Source organism: Falco naumanni, chromosome 1 (genome assembly GCF_017639655.2).
Source record: "Falco naumanni isolate bFalNau1 chromosome 1, bFalNau1.pat, whole genome shotgun sequence".
In the NCBI taxonomy this organism is placed as follows: domain Eukaryota; kingdom Metazoa; phylum Chordata; class Aves; order Falconiformes; family Falconidae; genus Falco; species Falco naumanni.
Window position 1 is genome coordinate 3,627,078 of NC_054054.1, and position 15,135 is coordinate 3,642,212.

The following is a 15,135-nucleotide window of genomic DNA, read 5'->3' on the forward strand; positions in this document are numbered from 1 at the left end:
CTATAATACATTTTATTCAGGAGACTGTGGATAAGGAGGTGGTAACGAGCTTGCAGCTGAGGCCAGGCAGTGCAGAGGGTATAGGCATTATGGGGTGTGAAGGCATAAGGACATTGGCACAATGGAGCAGGAAACGTTGCCTTTTGAGGGGGGATGGGACAAAAATAAAAAATAGGAATCCAGAGCTGTAGATGTTGTTAGTATTGTGTAAATGCTCTGATGTTTTATGTCGGAAAGACTGTAGTAGTTCTCTTGACTGCTGATTATGCATCTATTGATAGATGAATATATATATATATGAATATGCATCTATTACTCCTCAAATCTGTATGCTGCATTTACCTTTACCTTAAATTTTTTTAGTGTAAGACTTTATGCTGGAAAACCCCTGTTAAAATACCTGGTGAAAAAAATGAACAGTTTAATGTAGATCCTAATACAGTTTTCAGAATTTTAGGGCTTAGGGAAGTTACAGTGTTTTCACTTGGTAAGTATTTCTGCTATCTTTGCCTTTTTATTTCCAAATCAATAAATTCCCTGGGATCTTACATTCAGAAGGATTGTCAGGTAACATTTTAGGGGTGAATCTAAATATTTGACGGTTTATGTGAAGAATGATTGAAAGCAAGAAAGGAATACTGATTTTTGATCTCTTTTTATTCTAACCTGTCAGGAAAATTAGGGGGATTTGCACAAGAAAACAACACTATAGATTCTGGAGAACTTGATATAGGCCGAAGAGCAATACAAGAAGTTCCCCCTGGGATTTTTTGGAGATCGCAACTCTTCATTGATCAGCCACAATTTCTAAAATTCAATATATCCCTTCAGAAAGATGCATTGATTGGAGTATATGGCCGAAAAGGCTTACCACCTTCACACACTCAGGTGAGAGCTGCTTGCATTAAAAGTAGGACATGTTATTGAAAACTATGAGCATGTATCTTTTTTATCTTCTTTCTTTCTCAGGATTGCATCCTTTTCCATTTTGCCGACTTTTATTTTTACCTTCTATACTTTATTGATCTCATGTGATGTCCAAAAGGTTTATAATATTGTAAGTGATGGGATCCAAGTTGGGGGTGGGTGGGGTTGTGGGGGGTGGGCAGGTATTTTTATTTATGAGCTGTTCTGTATGCCGTGAGCAATGATGATGCTTTACATATGGAGTGATTCATGCAGAATTTATAGGTGTGGTTTTTTTCTTCTGTGGTATATACACGTATCTTCAAAAACCCAAGCAAACCGATACCGCATCTTATGGCCACACACGTCACCAAAAGTGCCTGGGAAACACCACGTTAGCCAAATTTCCAAGCAAGAAGCCAACAGTTTTTCAGTGATGTTTCAGTTTGTTCTAAAAGCAAATGCTACTGTACTTACAGCTTGGTGTCTCACTAAATAAATACGTAAAAGAAAAAAAATATAATACATGCCTATGGAGATACAGTGAACTGGGGATGTAGAAGTATCAGTCTTCACTAGACATCTAGTGTCTTGAAACTTTGTTCTTAAGTGCCCCAGAGGATTTATTCTGCTGCACTCCTTAGAAGGTTTGTTCATGCCTTTGGTTAGTAACAAGGAAACACCTTTTACTCATAGGTGTAGAAAAGCTGAAGTATAAAAGAATGAATAGTCTTCTGGATTAGCAGAGGAAAGGGAGAATCATTGTCCAGGACAGTACTTTAGAATCACTTGTATTCAGATTTTATTTTTAAGATGTAAGATGCCCCAAGTTTAAATCTCTTTCAGCTCAATATTTGTCCAAGTGCTGGCTCTGAACCATTTTTTCCACCTGAAGTGGGAGTTGAGCTCATGCTCTTCGACCCCCATTTAGAGAATTCTGCAACGTCTCACTGATTTATTTTTTTTAAAGTGTATGGATTTGCCCCGGACACAACTCTTCAAGTGTGGCAACCTAATGGTATAATTGGAAGGAAGCGTGACGGGCTATGTCTTAAACAGTTGCAACAGCAAATCCATATATCAAATATTGTATTTTAATTCCACATTTTTTAGTTTTTATTTGCCTGCTACTGTACTGTTAAATTTATTTTGGTTTTTTTGTTCAAGGATAACTTCTAAAAGACCTAGAACGTAGAAATAATGTTAATTATATTGCCTATCTAGCATTCACAAACCAAAGAGGAAGAATTAGGGTCAGCAAAGGAGTTCCATGCAGCTAAAACCTTAAAACGTTACATTAGCTTTATTCTTTTAGTTTAGTTTCCATTAAACTACAAACAATTTACTGAAGGCAGGAAATGCACTTATGTTTATTTAAAAATTTGATCCTCATAAAAATGATTAAATGGATTTTTTTCAGACCTCCACATATGAATACCCACCCTCAGGCTGACAACAAGCACAAGAAATTCTAGCTCAAAGAAAATTGATTCAGAAAGTTATCAGCCATTGGAAATAGACGTTTGGAATACAAATGCCATCTCAATGATAACAATAGTAACAGGAGCTAGGGGAATACATGTGTGGCAAGAATGAATAGAACTGAAGAAGCTGATCTGGGCTGTGCATTTATATGAGAAGTTGTGCAAGTAGATGTATCTATCAAAAATGATCCTGACTTGATCCCTTATCCTTGCAAAAGATTGAAATACGGGGTGCCCTTTATTCAAAAATTCGGGAAAGGGAGATCACTAAATCTGTTTCCCCACCATCTGTGTTGCACAGGCTCCTTTCCCTTTGGATTGCTATTGCCCAAGTGCTTATTCATGTTTAAGTGCGATACAACAGAAAGAATCATATGCTAATCCTGCTACTGTATCTTCTGTAGATTGGGTGACATCCTGGATATATTGTTCCCAGGATATAGGTCAAGCACTCTTGTCCTGGTTTTGCCTGGTATCTAATTAGCGTATTTTTTACAGACTGTTTGACTGACATTTGATACCTTGAAAAATCAGGCATGCTTACTTCTCAGCATACCCTAGTGAACATCTAGGGCTGCCGAAGATTCCCAAAGGTGCAGGGTTATCAGAATGTTTATATGGCCTTGAATCCAATGGTGTCTAGTTTAGGTGCCTGAAATAAAGCATGTATGTAATCTCTTAAAAAAGCAGTTCCAGTGAGCAGTTGGGGTTTGTTGTTGGCTTTTTTTTTTTGTTGCTATGCTCCTACACATGGGGGCAAAAATGGAGTAAGAGACCTCTCAACAGTTCAGGCCTTTCTGCAACAAAGTTCTAATCACAGGACTTGGATGAAGACACAACTGATACTGGTAAAATATGTATTTTAACAAAGTAGCTTATCTAAACAAAATAAGGTATTTAGGCAAAAGGACATCTAATGAAACAGAATGTTCAGGGGTTTGCACACATAACATCTGTTTATTGTTTTCTTATTTCCCCTAACCCTTACGGCTTTTCCTGACAGAAATGCTGAACTGCAGGCCAGGCGTAGCTGTTAGGGGCAGACTAGCAGCTGATGCTGGGCTTTACTGCATCCTTCCATCAGACAAGGCAGCTTATTTGTGTAGCTCCAAGTGTCATGGGAGCATGTTAGAAAAACACATGAATGTCCATGCCAGGTCTGATCAAAGGCCCATCTAGCTCAGCATTCTGTCTGTGACGGTGGCCATTAGCAGTACATAGAGATTAATACAGCAGCATGACAGATTTGTAGTTACTCTTCCTACAATACACTCCTGACCTCCAGCATTTTAAGGCTGAAGGACATCCCGAGTGTCTTTATTTTTTACAACCTTTGATAGATTCTTTTTGCCTGTGAATTTGCATCATCACCTTTGAACCTATGGAACCTTTTAGCATACATGACATTTGCAGCAAGGAGTTTCATGGCTTAACTACACATCTTACACTATCCTCAGTGTGCTTTGAGGTAGCCTCCTGGAGGTTTTAGTTTGACACCCTGTTGGTAGAGTTTGGAAGAGGCAGTGGAGAGTTTCTCACCGATTTCTTCTCCATGCCACCCTTGATTTATAGATCTCTAGTGTCCTCAATGAATTAATTTTTTCCAGTCTGTTTTCTCATTCTTCGTATTGAAGCTGCTTCAACCCTTCGATCATCCTTGTCCTTTTCTGAATGTTATCCACTGGGGAGATGGGGAAACCAGAAGAGCACAGAACACAGCAGATATGTAACTGTGATGGTTTCATATAATGCCTTAAGATGTCTGCTTCCTTGCTTTTTTGATTCGTAGAGCTGATGTTTCCATAGATCTGTCTACCATAGCTCCAAGATATCATGCCAAAATGATAGAAGTTGGGTCAAAGCCCATCTCTGGATGTGTAAAGCAAGGGTTGTTTCATGAGGACTTTGAAAAGTTGGATCTCACCCATATATATCACTTCATGTCTGTGTCTTTTCAATGCCCTTATCTCCTAGTCACAGAGTGACAAGTGCTAATAACAAAATTTATGTAAATGAGCAACTGCTGCCTGTTCCTCAAACGGCAGTATTTGAATTTTTAGATCTTAACGTTAAGTAATAGAGAACTGATCACTACCTGCACTCTGCCAGCATTTGTAAAGTTTCCTTACCAGCTGTCCCCCTCCAATATCTTTGCTCATGTGCCTGTGTTACCCTACATGTGTGACCGCACACCAGTATCTTCTTTAGCTCCCTCCCTGCAGCTTCAGTGTTTCTATGAGTGTCACCATGTCACCTTTGGCTGTAATGCAAAACTTGCATATTACATTTGCCACCTCGTTTTCCACTTCTCTTACAGACTGTTTGCCACTTTACCCACCTCTTGTAATCCAGGTAAAACCAGACAGTGAGTAAGAGGAAACTAGCCTCTATCTTTCCGTAGCTGTACAACCTTAGATGCCAGTTATCCTACCGGTGCAAGGGACATAATGGAAGTACGATAGAAATGAACTTGGGAGAGATCTGAAGAAGACTTCTTGTTTATACCCTTGTCTTGGAGCAGCACCTGCATCTAAATCATTCTTATCAGTCACTTAGCATTTAATCATAAAATAATAACAGAAGGCAGCAAATTTAACTCATGTTCTGTCCCACAGTCCAAAATAATAGGGATACAGCATGTAAGAAGTGGTTTAATGTGTTGTAATCAGGACAGAATTTCAGTTGTGTTTCTGTATTCTCTTTAGGTACTGAAATCCGTCTCAAGCACAGCCACCACGTGTGCGTCACAGACTGATCTGAGATGCATAGTTCTCTCTTTCTGGGGAATCATAAATAAATCAACCAGAAATAATTGACGGTGGCTGTCCGTTCAAAACCCAATCAATGCAAACCTGAAAGTCTTTGTGACACTTTCTAAAAATGTCAGTTCCATTGCAGTCAGAGAATCAATATGTTTATTTAAAGAGGCTTTAAGAATAAAAAAAAAAAAAAAAAAAAAGGACTTTGGTTTAAAGCAAAGCTGAATGGAATGGTGGGGCAAATCAGCACTTTTAGACTCAATATAAATTAACTTATCCTCATAGAAGTAAAATAAAATCGGTGTGTGTCTGGCTTATGAAGACAGTTGTTTTTCCAGTCTGTTTCTGTTATCTTGTCCTAAATATTAAAAAAAAAAGCCTTTAAAAGGGTTAAGATCAGTTACTGGTTTTCACTGGGGGACAGAGTGAACAGTAAATTCCTCTCTGTATGGCTTTTAGAACGTAGTCTAAAATGGTGTTCTGATAACAGCTTATGTCCTTATTACATTACAAATACAAAATCATTAATTGTACCATGCTTATTAGCCGTTAGTCAATCAAGTGCTATAATCACTTGTTCCTGTATCAAAAATAGGTTTTAATCTGAAATTGTCCTCCTACAAAAAAGGATCCTCTCAGTATACAAATTACAGGCTTGCTTCTAGTGTCCATAAAAGACTTGTTAAAACTCAGAACTCCCTGACCTTTCTCTTTTTTAAAATATTAGTGAAAAACGCAACCAGAAAGAAGTGTTCTTGAGTCAGGAGGGAGGAGAAAATTGTTTTTCTCCCTCGCACAAAATGAAGATAAATATTAATTCTCTTAAAGATAAGAATGTTGAATGATTTTGAATAATGGTTGCTCTCCCAAAACAGTTGCATACATTTTCATGCGGTACAGTACATACAGAGTGACAGCATACCAAGCAAGGTACCGGCTTCTGCACATCCTAACCGTATTATCTTCTATTCTGCTGGTTCAGACGTAGCTAGGAAAGTGTCTCAGGTGTTGATAGAAGCATATTAACTCTGCATTTCCTTCACATGCTGACTGGTAGGAAGATTATTCTGATTACTAGGGAGGAACATTCTTACAATAGCAGTGAATTTTGGCCTGCAATTTCAGGAAGAGAACATAAGTACTTAAACCCTTGTTCCAGGACAAAGGCTATCATGTTTTCCTTTGTCCTGGGAGCAGTTTCTGAAGGTCACAAGTCAGGGTGTAAACCCAGTCATTCTCTGGTCCCAGTAACTGATGTTATCCTAGCTCAGGTGACTAAGTGGTTTCACATACTGGCCTTTACTTTATGGGCTCTGGATGTAATTCCATTTGAGAGAGATCTCTACAGTGTGGGAAGATTGAAGGTTTATGTCTTACTCTTCACTTCATACAATAAACGTGTCAGTAGAAGGGAACCTGTGAAAAGACTCTGCGGGAAAAGCAGAGACGCTCTACCACAAGCAAGAGCGCTCTTTAATTTTCCTGTATACTCATTGATTTTACATGATAAACGTGCAGAAGACATCTTTAAAGCCATGAGAGCAGACCCCCAGACAGTGTAAATCAGTGCCAGGCCCAGAGCAGATCAGCTCTCCAGGTGCTGTTAGCCCTAGTTAAGACTGACATGCATAAAACCTCGTGTTGTGAGTTTGCTGCTTGTGTCAGCTGAGATGCTGCTACATTTTTCCAAGCCCCACTGATGGTTCTTAACAATACAGTCTGTGCTGTCCATTGACCTGAGGTACCGTATGTTTGGTCAGTTTGTCATTTTCAACAGTTGCTATGTTTTATGCTTTCCATCTCCTCTTTTGGGCTTCTGTGATAGGAAGTAAAGCACTTGCTCTCCTTCCTCCAGAATTCCAAACCGTCCAAAAGGGGGATTGAGCAGTTTAATCCTTCATCTGAAACTAAAGGAAAAGCAAAGTAGAGTATTCATGTTGGGTATTATTATAAACTCATGTATATATAACTCTGAAAGTTAGTTGTCACCTGTGATTCAGGTGGCAGTCATGCCTGCAGACTCATTTCAACTGACGTTTTCTGCCCCCCAGTATACGTAATAGGTTCATTGGCCGCTTGTCCCCAAAAAAGCCACTCTAATAAGCATGAGGTCTAGTTGGAAATTTTGTTTGAAGTCTTAGCAAGGGGCGAAGAAATAAGCGAGTGTTGGTTTCAACTCTTGCTTCCCTGCTCCAAAAGGGAACTCTTGGTCAAAACACAAGCATATTGTCAAGGTGTTGTGGGGAAGCTGGAAGTGTGGTGGGTCATCCTGTGACTTGTCAAGCTCCTGTCTGTTCCTCCCTGCAGTATGACTTTGTGGAGCTCCTGGATGGCAGCCGGCTGATTGCGAGGGAGCAACGCAACCTACTGGAGTCAGAGCGAGCAGGGCGGCAGGCAAGGTCTGTCAGTCTCCACGAGGCAGGTTTTATCCAGTATTTGGATTCTGGCATCTGGCACCTGGCCTTTTATAATGATGGGAAAAATGCGGAGCAGGTGTCTTTTAATACCATAATTATAGGTAAGCACAATCTTCAAAGCTCTTACCAAATGCTAGACTCTGGTCAGGTTTTTTAGGAACAGAGAGATAGTTTTTTGTAGTTAAATGATCTGCCTTTTTTTCACAGGTTTTCCATTCATACTGTTTCTTTTGCTGCTTAGAGTAAAATGCAGAATATGTATTTTAATTACTTGATCTAAGGCATAAGGAGTGTACCTTCTTGTAAAGCAGTGCTAGAAAGGAGGACGCTATTTTGAATATTTGTTAAATGGCACAGGCTGAATTTTAAGTGTGGAGCTCATATGGGTTTACCATTATAAGTTTAGCTTTTTTGTTGGAATGCAATGTCCTGAGATACTAGAGGCATCAGCATCAGAAAATCACAGCTATTTGTGCTCTTCAAACAAACCAAATGTAAACACTTCTCTGGGAGTGAGAGCAGGCTGTCAGTTAGTAGTGGTTCAAATGATAGGTACTTCATGTGGTAGGCAGCTGTGAATTATCCTCCTTTTTTTTCCCTGTAGAGTCTGTGGTGGAATGCCCCCGAAATTGCCATGGTAACGGCGAATGTGTTTCTGGATCCTGCCATTGTTTTCCTGGGTTTCTGGGTCCCGATTGTTCAAGAGGTAAATCAGCCCAGTGCTTTTTCTAGAGTCAGTTGAAGTGAGCAAGAAGACAGATACGTCAGCAAAGCAACTGGCATGTGTCTTGCTGATTAAATGTTCTTTGCAAAGCTTTGGTGAAGAAGTTGGTTTTCATTGTACTGCCGTGTTTTATTTCACAGCAGCCTGCCCAGTGCTGTGTAGTGGCAATGGGCAGTACTCCAAAGGACGCTGCCTGTGTTACAGTGGCTGGAAGGGCACCGAGTGTGACGTGCCTGCAACTCAGTGCATCGATCCCCAGTGTGGGGGCCGGGGCATTTGCATCATGGGCTCTTGTGCCTGCAACTCTGGATATAAAGGAGAAAACTGTGAAGAAGGTAAATGAGTAAATATTTACACCAGCACCTGCTGTTGTTGGTCAGGTTTCCAGCTGGCACATCCAGCTCTATTGATTTTGCAAGATCTAGGTCATAGGCGCTAATGCTGTTTCTTGAAAAGTCATTTTAGAATACTAAAAATCAAGTTTGGGAATCACTAGTATCACTGAATTCTATAGAATTATTATACTTTTATTTATCCTCAAGTAATCAATGGGAAAATTCTTAATAGTGTGAGACATCTTTTTGCTTGCCAGTATATTTTTATTTATTTTTTTTAGCTGAGGTCAGCTAAGAAGAAAGCTCGCAAAAAATAGATGTTGGAATACAGGAAGACTTACTGAATTTTCACAGTATAGAATAAGTCGATCTGTTGTATTTGTTAATGATCTTTTCCACCAACCACATTGTAGAAAGTGCTGATTCAAATGCCTCAAAGTGAAAAATGATGCATCATTTTTGTATTCCAGAGATGTGCTTAATAATACTCGTTCGGGTGTGCTGCAAAATGCAGTTCATTTTACATTCTATTTTTTTAGGGAGTAAAAAGTGCCATTTTCTTCCTCAATCAAATTGATTTTATTGATCTCCGTGTACAAAGTAATGCAATTAAGTCTCTGGAATTAAATTTTCAGGCCATTGACCCTACAAGTGTAACATTTTATTGAGTCAAATTGCTAAATTAAATCTCGTCATCTAAAGCGCATTAAAGTGAATTAAGACAGATAGACAGTCTGCAACTCATTTCTGAAACAAGTTGAGGGTCCTGTACAGCTGTCAGAACTCTGTAGCGGTGGATCAGGTCGGTTGATGCAGAGTGCTGCAGGGAATCCAGCACTTGTTACACTGTGATTAGGCAGAACAGAAATCAGTTGCCCAAGACCCAAAGCCAATCTTGTTGTAATTTTGAAAAATTAGCAAACTTTGAAAGGTTCTCTGTTAACTCGGTGATTACAGTGGCCTGTAAATGTCTTGGCGTCAGTTATGTGTAGGCACAAATTTCACGATACCAGAAAGTGATGTGGAAGCGAGGTGTTTTTACAGAGAAAATTGCTGCGATGTGATTAATGATGATAAAGAGTGATTTACCTTGTAGCCGGAGAAGGGAGGCTGGCACCAAGGTAGCTTGGTCCACTCTGTCTTTTCCTTACTTGTTGCAGTAAAACACAGGTGAACTTCTCGGCCTCAGGCTGCTAACGTTTACTTTTAAGACGAGTGCAATGCTGCCTATTTCACAAGGTCTTACAATGTGGATTAAGCCCAAAAGCGTCGTGAGCATCTAGGGGTTGATTACTGTTGTTAGGACTGACAAGCTGAAGCTGACCTTTCTCATCTCCCCGTAGCGGATTGCTTGGACCCAGCCTGCTCCAGCCACGGCATGTGCATCCACGGTGAGTGCCACTGCAACCCGGGCTGGGGTGGCAACAACTGTGAAATCCTGAAGACAATGTGCTCTGACCAGTGCTCTGGCCATGGCACCTACCTTCAAGAGAGTGGTACCTGCACCTGCGACCCCAACTGGACAGGTCCGGATTGCTCCAATGGTAAGGGTTAAAAGCACTCGCATTTTGTAAAATGATGGCATCTTGAATAGCAGCATTTTAGTGACATCATTGTGTTAGGACCTGACCTGCTGAGCTGACGGAAATCTTTGAGTTGACTTCGGCATGAACCGTGAATAGATTTCAAAGGTTCGAAATAATTGATGAATTTGAAGCATTTGAAAATCAATGTATTTGTTGGTATCTTCTAGCTGCCTTCACCTGATAACTTCAAGTACTTCACGTGCAAGTACAAAATGTTCTTAGTACGACAAATGGATCTAAGTATCATCTTACCTAATACATCTTATTTAGAAACTTAAAACTATGCTAGTGAAACTAGAGACAATCAAGTTTTTTAAATCTCTCCAGCTAATTGGAGGTATTTTTATTGAAAAACAGACAGTGTTCAAGTTTGAAGGCAAAGGAATGCAAGAGTGAATTCTAAACAGCTTTCGAGGAAGGGTGCAGGCTGCCAGAGTGGAAGGAGTTGGTAGGAGTGAAGAAGCAGAGGGATTTCTTGAAGTCAGAAACAGCTTATTAAAACTGTAATCTGAGCCTAGAAACAAAAGGAGGAAATGTCTGGAGGTACTGTCACAGAGAACAGACTCTAAATATTTCTGAAGTGTTACAGCAGTCTTTTGACAAATACGGGTTTTCAGAGTACTGGTAGTCACATATCAAAAGAGAAATCATGGCTAACTGCAAGACATACATTTGTCTAAAACAGTTCATATAACAGCTCAGATGATTTTGTTAATGAAAACTGAACACATGGGCTAGCTGGGTCTATGCCAACTTATGAATAAATGTAACTTTTTCATGAGGAACCATCCTTTTAAAACAAATGTACTTCCAGACCAGGATCTGTGATAACTCCGTAATGGTTTATGCATATGAGAGTGATAGGATGGAGTTCCAAACATTCAAGAAAAAGTGACAGAGAGAAGGATATGCTGTCTTCTTTTAATTTGTTTAGAAGGAAAAAAGCCTTCTCTGAACATTTCTAGCGCTAAAAATGGCTTTTTATGAGAGACCCTTTCTAGTTCTCAGGCAAAACATGACTCCCCCGTTTCTTGACGATACACTTATGCTCCATCTTTTACTTACGTTTCAAGGAACGATTTGTCATTAAGATAACATAAAATATTTCTGATCTCCTCAAATATTTCAAAAGTGTCAAACTCATAGAAGAGCTCTGTAAAAGTACTCAGACTATTCGCTGAAGTTGTGCAAAATGACCTTCAGAGTGGTACGCTAAAAAAGTAAATCTTACCCATAAACATTTTGTTACGCTGCTAGATGAAAAAAAAGAATTGTGTTATTTCCATCAGAGGGCTTTATAGGTTTGAAATCAGCAGAGCTTTCCTCTATCTTCATCAGCAGTTTGTCCGTTAATTAGCCCTTCAATTCCACTTCAATTAAATTAACTCTAATTAATAAATTCATTACAAAGATTGACGTACCTTGCTCAAAGCTAGTGTGCTAAAAGCTGATAAACACCTTCACCCTAATGAAAAATTGATTAGATTGAAGAGAAATAAACCTTTCTTACTTGGAGCTGCGTTGACATTTTGCAACTCTGAAGTTAATCAAACCATCTTGCATCTCTTAATCAAAAATTTAATTCAAGGTACATATAAAATGCTGTATAGGGGGGGAAAAAAAAAAAAGGAGGGGGAAATTACAGCTGTCTTTCTCCGTAAAAGTTTTGGACTGTTTCTTGTGGGAAATGTCACAGCTTTTTGATACCATGTTTAATGTTCCACAGCACTTTGATACAGTGGGTTATTCTCTATGGGGAAGAAAAACACTGTCGAGTGGGAAACTGGAAACCTTTCTTGCGCTGAATGCTTCTCTCTTTTGCTCTTGAAAATAATTTCAGTCTTTTATTACTGAACTGTTTGTTGTCTTTTACAAGAAAACAAAAACTAAATACAGTACTTTTATGAACTAGTACGTGGTTACAGCCAGCTGTATGCCAAGGAACTAAAGCAGCCCCTCAGGCTGTATCGCATCTCCTCTTGTTTTTCTGTTGTCTGCTTAGCAGAGGAAAAGTTTGCTGGAGTCTGACTAAATGAACCAAAACTGTAAATGCAAAATCTGGCAGTCTAAATTATCATCGTGTATTAGCTGAGACTTAACATGCGTTGTTTGGCCTCAGACTACCTTTGGCTGTTAACATATTTTTCAATTATTCTATCACTTATGAGATCCTGTTACTATATGTAAACGACAAGTTAAATTGCTGTATGTTGATGTATTTTTTTAACAATCTATTATTTAAACCAGACTGTTCGTAGCTGTCACTGATACAAATTTACTGGAAGTAAAAGAGAATAATCTTTTATATTTAACAGATGTGTCAGTATGTCAGCATAGTACTAATTTGTCTCACTAAGGCTGATTCTTTATAATGAAAAAATGTGTCACAAATGGCACATTTTTACTTTGAAAAAAAAAAAACAGGGAGCAGGATAGGGAGGGGAAACCTTGTTAAAACGAACTTTCATTAATGCTAGATTTTCACTCGGAGCACACAGTGACCTAGGTCTATGTTACATGTAGTCGCTAGGAGTACACTGTAAGTTCTGCTAGGTCTAAGTGCCATATAATCTAAGATAGAAAAGGTATATACTCTTCAAGACATATGTGATCACAAAACATATGACTGAAAATTACTCGGAGCTAACAGAAGAGCTGTTAACTGAGGGGGCATTTAAGCACCACTAAGTCAGCTGGATAAATAAGTGAGCATTAGCACAGAGATAAAACTCTGTACTCCGTATTCTGTTGGGTCCTACCTGAAAATGCCTTGCACAGTAAATTCCTTTGATTTAATTTTCAGAGATTTTGCCTTTCTTGTTCTTCGCATGTCGAGTTAAAATGCAGCGCTGCTAATTAATGCATACCCTCTTTCTCCTGTGTGTACTCTCTTTTCTCCCCCCTTCTTTTCTCGAATCCAGAAATCTGTTCGGTGGACTGCGGCACACATGGCGTGTGCATGGGTGGCACGTGTCGCTGCGAGGAAGGCTGGACGGGTGCAGCCTGCAACCAGAGAGCCTGCCATCCCCGCTGCGCGGAGCATGGCACCTGTAAAGACGGGAAGTGTGAATGTAGCCAGGGATGGAACGGCGAGCACTGTACCATTGGTAGGCTGGCAATGCTTTACCTGGTCTTCGCTGCAAAATTCAAACAGCCAGCGCTGCTGGCCACATCTGAATAACAAGTGTCTTACTTTGAAGCTTGTTTCTTCAAACAGAATATTGCACGTGTCAGCCTGTGTAAGGGAGTGGGTATTTTAAGAAAGGAAATGGTTATATAGTGGCTTACCAGTTCTTCATACCTCATTTGCCACGAAAAAGGACGTGGAATAATTTCTTTTTCAGTCTTTTAACTGCCTTTTGCTGAGGAGGAGGTTACTTTTCTTTTAACCTGTAAAGATATTGTTTGATTCCTGTTTTCCTGTTGTTAATAGCTTTACTTTTTTCAGAAATTATGCTTCCTGTTGTTTTGGGGGGTTGTTTTTTTCTTCTGTGAGGAAGAAGCTCTAAGAAGTGACTTGCCTACACAAAAATGTCACTACCACCTTGTAATAAATGTGATCTAGTTGCCCAAAATTATCTTCTTGTCAACATAATGCTCTATTTTAGAATGATGTCAAATCTCTTACATATAAATAATGTAAGTTTAATATAGCTGATTAAGAAGAGGCCATCCTTAATACGGCTTCTGTGTTTCTGTAATCAGGTTAGTCCTAGCACGTAGAAACCTTTTGAAATTACTGTGCCTTTATCAATGGAGCTTCTCTTACTCAGTTATTTACAATCTGTATGTCCCATATACAGCAGGATATTCCTCTCCACTGCACAGGCCTTGACAGTGGACTAGCATGAGAAATTACGCATGGAAATAAGGGGAGGAGTTGCCAAAAGTTTATCATTTTCATATTGATTTTGTATAGCTGTAGCGCTAAGAAATTCCCTTCCATGCTAAATCTCCCTTTGTGCAAGACACTGCGAGTCCGTAAGAGGAGGAGGGTCCCATCCAAACAGTTTTTGTTTCAGTATAACCACACAGGGAAACTATTCCCTAACAACAGGTAGGAAGCCCAGACAAAGGACTGGAAATGGTCTTAACTGCAAGAGATGTCTAGCTCGTACCTAGGTGTGTGGAGAGCATTGCACGAAGCTCAGCAAAGGCTGTAACAGGTGTAAAAACGTGGCTCTGCAGAGGTATTTATGGGACACATCCCCCAGGCGTGAGAAGATCACGGCTAAGCACTTAGAGGTGGATTGAATAGACAACAAAAGAGGTAACCACAGGTCAAACAGAGGCAAGAGTAACACTGAGTGATGGGAAAGTCACAGATAATCTGAAGAGTAAAAAAAAAAATCCAGGAAGTAGAAAAGCCCCATAGTTTGGAAAGGTGGAGGAGAGCCAGTTGGAAGAGGTGATAAAGCCAAAGCAACAGGTTAGGTCAGTAAGTGTAATAGCGGTAGAGCTGATGGATGTGGATATAGTATGATTTGCTTTTGTCACAAGCTAAAAAGAGGCTGGAGAATTTGAACTTCCATGGATGTTTTGGGAGGGCTGCAACTCCAAATGTGTTAGCACAGCTGGGCCATCACTGGGGCATGAGCATCTAGAAACCAGTAAAACCCAGGCTGTGCTCCTGGGTAGGTTACAGCCCTGCCCGAGAGGCGGCATGGTGGTGCTTGCTGCGTGGGGAACAGTGGTGTGAGCTTTCAGGGCAAGGACAACCAGGGCCTGTTACAGCTCTGTTAACTGATACCTACATCACTGGGCCACGATGAGGCAAGTTTTTGTTTTGTAGAACGGAGTCAGGTGTGAAGTAGTAAGACTGATTTGTGAATTATTTTCGACAAAAATCACAATCGATTTTGTTGTTGTTGTTGTTTGCTAATGAGAATGAGACACATGAAGGAGAGGGAACCAAGGTGCATCT

General features: G+C 39.8%; 1 protein-coding gene across 7 annotated transcripts in view; it reads left to right on the plus strand.

The window, feature by feature from the left end:
- TENM3 (teneurin transmembrane protein 3) overlaps positions 1–15,135 on the plus strand; it is a 323,343-nt gene that overhangs the window by 231,796 nt on the left and 76,412 nt on the right. For 6 of the 7 annotated variants that reach the window (XM_040600425.1, XM_040600594.1, XM_040600681.1 and 3 more), the window contains 6 exons: positions 674–888; positions 7,457–7,667; positions 8,171–8,272; positions 8,431–8,625; positions 9,969–10,169; positions 13,133–13,318. In XM_040600425.1, the coding sequence (XP_040456359.1) occupies positions 674–888; positions 7,457–7,667; positions 8,171–8,272; positions 8,431–8,625; positions 9,969–10,169; positions 13,133–13,318 (1,110 nt within the window). The remainder of the gene's footprint in view (positions 1–673; positions 889–7,456; positions 7,668–8,170; positions 8,273–8,430; positions 8,626–9,968; positions 10,170–13,132; positions 13,319–15,135) is intronic. The other variant, XM_040600507.1, reaches the window with a different exon arrangement.